Source organism: Mesitornis unicolor, unplaced genomic scaffold (assembly GCF_000695765.1).
Source record: "Mesitornis unicolor isolate BGI_N332 unplaced genomic scaffold, ASM69576v1 scaffold5232, whole genome shotgun sequence".
Classification (NCBI taxonomy): domain Eukaryota; kingdom Metazoa; phylum Chordata; class Aves; order Mesitornithiformes; family Mesitornithidae; genus Mesitornis; species Mesitornis unicolor.
This window is the reverse complement of record NW_010168352.1, coordinates 19,971-24,077: the sequence shown is the minus strand read 5'-3', so window position 1 is coordinate 24,077 and position 4,107 is coordinate 19,971. Positions and strand designations below refer to the sequence as shown.

Below are 4,107 nucleotides of genomic sequence, written 5' to 3'. Positions count from 1 at the left end.
AGCGCCCCCTGACGGCCCATGGCTCCTTCGGGCCGCCCTGGAGCGGGGCCGGGACAAGGGCCAGGACCTGCCTTTCCGCCTGCACCACTCCAGTACGGGAGTGGTAAAATCACACCGAGCAACCTGCCCTCGCCGGCTACTGCTGCACCTGGCCTAGCTCCTGAGACGCGCGAAGGGCAAAGGGAGCTGCAGCCGCCCCCTCCCAGGCGAGGGGCTCCGGAGATGTGCCTGGCTTTTTCGAGCTGAGCAATAGCAGAGAGGTAAGATTTCCTCACCCCACCCCGTGCAAGGCGAGTCCACCCCAGGGAGCTGGCACTTCCTGCCCTGCCCGTGTCTTTTTCCTAAGGCTTGGAACTCTCCAAACTAGTAGGGCAAATACTGGGTCAACTGCAACGCCCCGAAGACAGAAAAATAAAGACATCCTTAAAATGTCAAACATATTCCATGCACACCATTAAATACAGCATTTACCTTGATGAAAACAACCAGACACTTGCCTACCCTCCACCTGAGGGATGACTGCAAATAAAATTGCCCTCAACTAGCTGCCAAATGCTGTTTTCCAGTAAAGGAAAATGGCACTGGGACTGGTTAGGAAGATCTTCAATTTCAAAAAGGGAACTGAGTAGCATTTCTCCTGCCTTCATCCTAGGCAAGCTATTCCAAATAGTCTGCATACTTTTCCTTATAAGGAATATCTCCCCTGGATCTATATGTGGTTCCTTTGAACAAGTTAAATAAACGTCCTGCTAGAAAGCTGCCTCTCATCTATGCAGCCATACACAGAAGACAACAGACATCTGATCCACATTACAGCATTACACACAGAACCCCTCTCCTGTTCCTATGCATGCTTCTGCTTAAGTTCCTGAGTTCTCTTTCAAAGCTATACAGCTTAATTGCCATACTGAAGTTAAACCCTTTTTATCCTTTGTTCATTTTAGAAGTAAAATAAGATAAAAGCATGTTGTCTTTCATGCAAAGTTGTTTTTTGTAACATTTCCTCTTCTAAAAGTATCCTTCCTCCCCCTGAAATACTTTGCTTGCTTCATCTGTGGCAACTCCTCTTCTTATTATGGCTTTGAGGTTAATTTTTAAAGCTGAGTTATAGGAAAAGGACAGTAATCGCTTTGGAAATACTGTGGTTTAATCTAATCCTATAATTCAGACTTGAGATTTACTCAGAATTGTATAGTAGAGCAATAGCCATAGAGATCTAGACCTTAACTGTTAGGGAAAATAAACTCGCATGCTTCTATGCACGCAATACATTAAATGCATGTCAGGGGCAGACAGGTGGATGGGATGAGGGCCTGGGAGCGGCACAGGCTCTTGCATTATTACCATATAAAGTACTGAGCTATATATATCCCCCAGCTTCCTCCCAGGATCCGTCCCCTGAATTACAAACCTAGCAAGTATCGTCTTCCAGACAATTTTCTCTCATGAGACAACTTTTCTTTGACAAGTGAAACAGTTCTAGTGATTTTCAGGGAAAAAAAAAGAGAAACCCTAGGAGAAAATCTTATCTCAGGAAACCAGTAAGTCAAACTAGTATCTAGCAGCAGTTCTAATGCATGCGTGCCTAGAACAGCTCTCTTGAAGACAGAACTAGCAGCCCTTGCTCTTCTGGATCTCCCTCTCCTGTATCTACTTGCTGCTAGCTTTCCGATTCTGCTTCACTATCAACATATTGTTGTTCCAGCCTCAGCTGTCCTTCCCATCACCTGAACAGACAATCCTCCATTTCTTTACTTTCATGTCTAGAGCAGCAAGTACACATGAAAAGCACGTGTTGAGTGAGCAAAAACCCAATCAAATGCCTCTAACAGTGTGCAAATCTCATGCAAGGAGGCAGTGGTGTGTCTCCCACCTCCGTGCCCAGGAGGTGCATGGACCCTGCCCTCAGCAAAGCTTTGCAGCACCGCTTGGCAGGAGTCCTGGCTGTCCTGTGCAGTGGGAGTGTGTGGTTTCTGTACCGGGGCGGTGGTGAAAGGGATGGGGGTAACTTACATCTGTGGCCTTTTTGTCAGCCAGTTCCAACTTTTCCTGTGCATCTTTAAGGGACTCGGAGTATTTGTCCAGCTCATCCTCAGTGCCCTTCAGCTTCTTTTGTAGAGCCACCAGCTCGTCCTCCAGCTGTGATGTGGGTGGAAAGTGGCGGAGAGGGGAGGGCAGGCAGGAAAAGGTGCAGCAGGCAATGTGATCGTGCAAAGGGAGAAGTGCGAGTGCAGAAGAGACAGAAAAGGACAGAGAGAGAGAGAGAGAAGGAGACAGTTAGATTTTCTTTGCTTGTGGCAAGGGCACGATACCTTGGCAGCATTCTCCTCTGCGGAGAGGAGGCTATCCTCAGACTTGTGTAGTTCTTCCAGCACTTGGTCCCTTGCATCCTCCGTCACATGCAATTGTTTTTCCAATTGCACAATGTCATCCTCTAACTGAGTGCACAAGAGGAAATACAACACACAAACATGTTTCTCCCTGGGCTTAGAAAAGTGGGAAAGGAACTTTTAAATCCCTCTTCCTTCCTCCCTCCCTCCTCCTTCAGGATCTCCCAGAATCGTGCAACCAATATGCCCCCCTCCCAAAAATGAATAAAGCCCAGGTGTAAAGGAGGGGGGTTGGAGAAGGCCAGGAAAATGGGACACACATGTGGAAGGGGAGGGGGGCAGCTGGCATCAGACAAGTGTGCTGAGTAGTGCTGGAGGGGGCAAACACAGCTTTAAGTGTCCTTTGCCAAACTGCAGCACGTCTGTCCATTGCTGACTAGGCGGTCAAGCCAGCCTCTTCCAGCCGTGCCTCTGTGACAAAGGCACAGCTGTCCCAGGGCCCTGCTCCCCAGCTGGGCTGCAGGGGACACGACCTCCTGCTGAGCCCCCGGGATTCTCCATCCAGGGCCTGCCAGGGTGAAGATAAAGCTCTACCTTAGGAAAAGTTCAATCAGCTCAGGGGCAGGGGGAAGAAGATACAAGAAGGTACAGTGCTGGGGGGGAGGGGGATGGGAAGACAGAGAGAGAGGAGTTGTCTGGAAAGACTTGTGCCCCAACGCTAACCACACCCGGGCCCTCGCTGCAGACCTGCTTGCTTCTCTCCTCTGCTGCCTTCTTGTCCGCCTCAGCTTGCTCAGCTCTGTCCAAGGCGTTCTCCTTGTCCAGCTTCAGCATTTGCATCTTCTTCTTGATGGCATCCATGGCGGCGGTGGGCTAGGGCACGTCCCCGCACGAACTGCACCCGAAAGCAAAACCTGAAAAACTGCGTGACAGTCCCAAGTCCGAGACCCAGTCGTGGCCCCCCAGGGAGCGGGACAGAGCTGCCAGGCGGCGGGGCTGATCCGTGTAGACGGGGCGCCGGCAGAGTGCAAGTGGCGGGCAGGGAGCGCCTCGCAGATATGTACTTTCCCAGGGGGCTGACTGCATTCCTCAAGACATCCAATACTTTTTTGGAAAGGGTTGGTTTTTTTTTCCCCTCCCTCCTCCATTCGTCCCTACCCCTTTCCCTCTCTCACTCCCCCCTCCGGCTTTTTTTGGAGGCTGAGCGCTCCTATTTGCTGCTGCCTGCCATTTGACCGTAGATATGACTATATATGGGATGCAATGGGCGAGGTAAGGCAGGGGAGCAATTTGTTCCCATTTCCAAATAGGCAAGACGGGATGTTTCGTTGCTACTCCTGAGAGAGGAAAAAAAACCCCAAAAAACCCAACCAAGCCAAAAAACCACCAGCAAGCCAGAGTGCAGACAGCAGAAGAGATGGCTGTGCAGGCTCCTCGGGGCGGGCAGCGTGTCTGGGTGACACCAGCACCGTGCTGGAGCCATCCTCACTCCAGGAAATCAATCTGTTCTGAAGTAGGAGGGTAGCAGAGCTGGCTGCATTAGGCAGCAAGGAGACAGCGGGGAGAGGGGCAGCTGGAGGGGCAGCAAGGAGTTAACTGCATGCACGTATGGAATGAATTCTTTTTAAGACCTTCCCCCCTGGCAGCCAAAGGCAGGGGAGGATGAGGAGGCGGGGGAGGGGGGGTGGGGACGGGACGAGACGGGACGGGACGGAGGTGGGGGACGGACATCTCTACTGAACAGTCAGGCTGCAGAAATGCTGGTCAGCGGGGTGCT

At 51.3% G+C, this 4,107-nt stretch overlaps 1 protein-coding gene across 1 annotated transcript; it reads right to left on the bottom strand.

The window, feature by feature from the left end:
* Window positions 1–2,013: 2,013 nt before the first annotated feature.
* LOC104536387 (tropomyosin alpha-1 chain-like) lies at window positions 2,014–3,302 on the bottom strand (the record flags this gene model as incomplete). Its single annotated transcript, XM_010178974.1, has 2 exons — window positions 3,078–3,302; window positions 2,014–2,139 (listed from the first exon to the last, which is right to left on the bottom strand). Coding segments are annotated over exons 1-2 (240 nt in total), but the record flags the coding sequence as incomplete, so codon positions are not given.
* Between the last annotated feature and the right edge of the window lie 805 nt (window positions 3,303–4,107).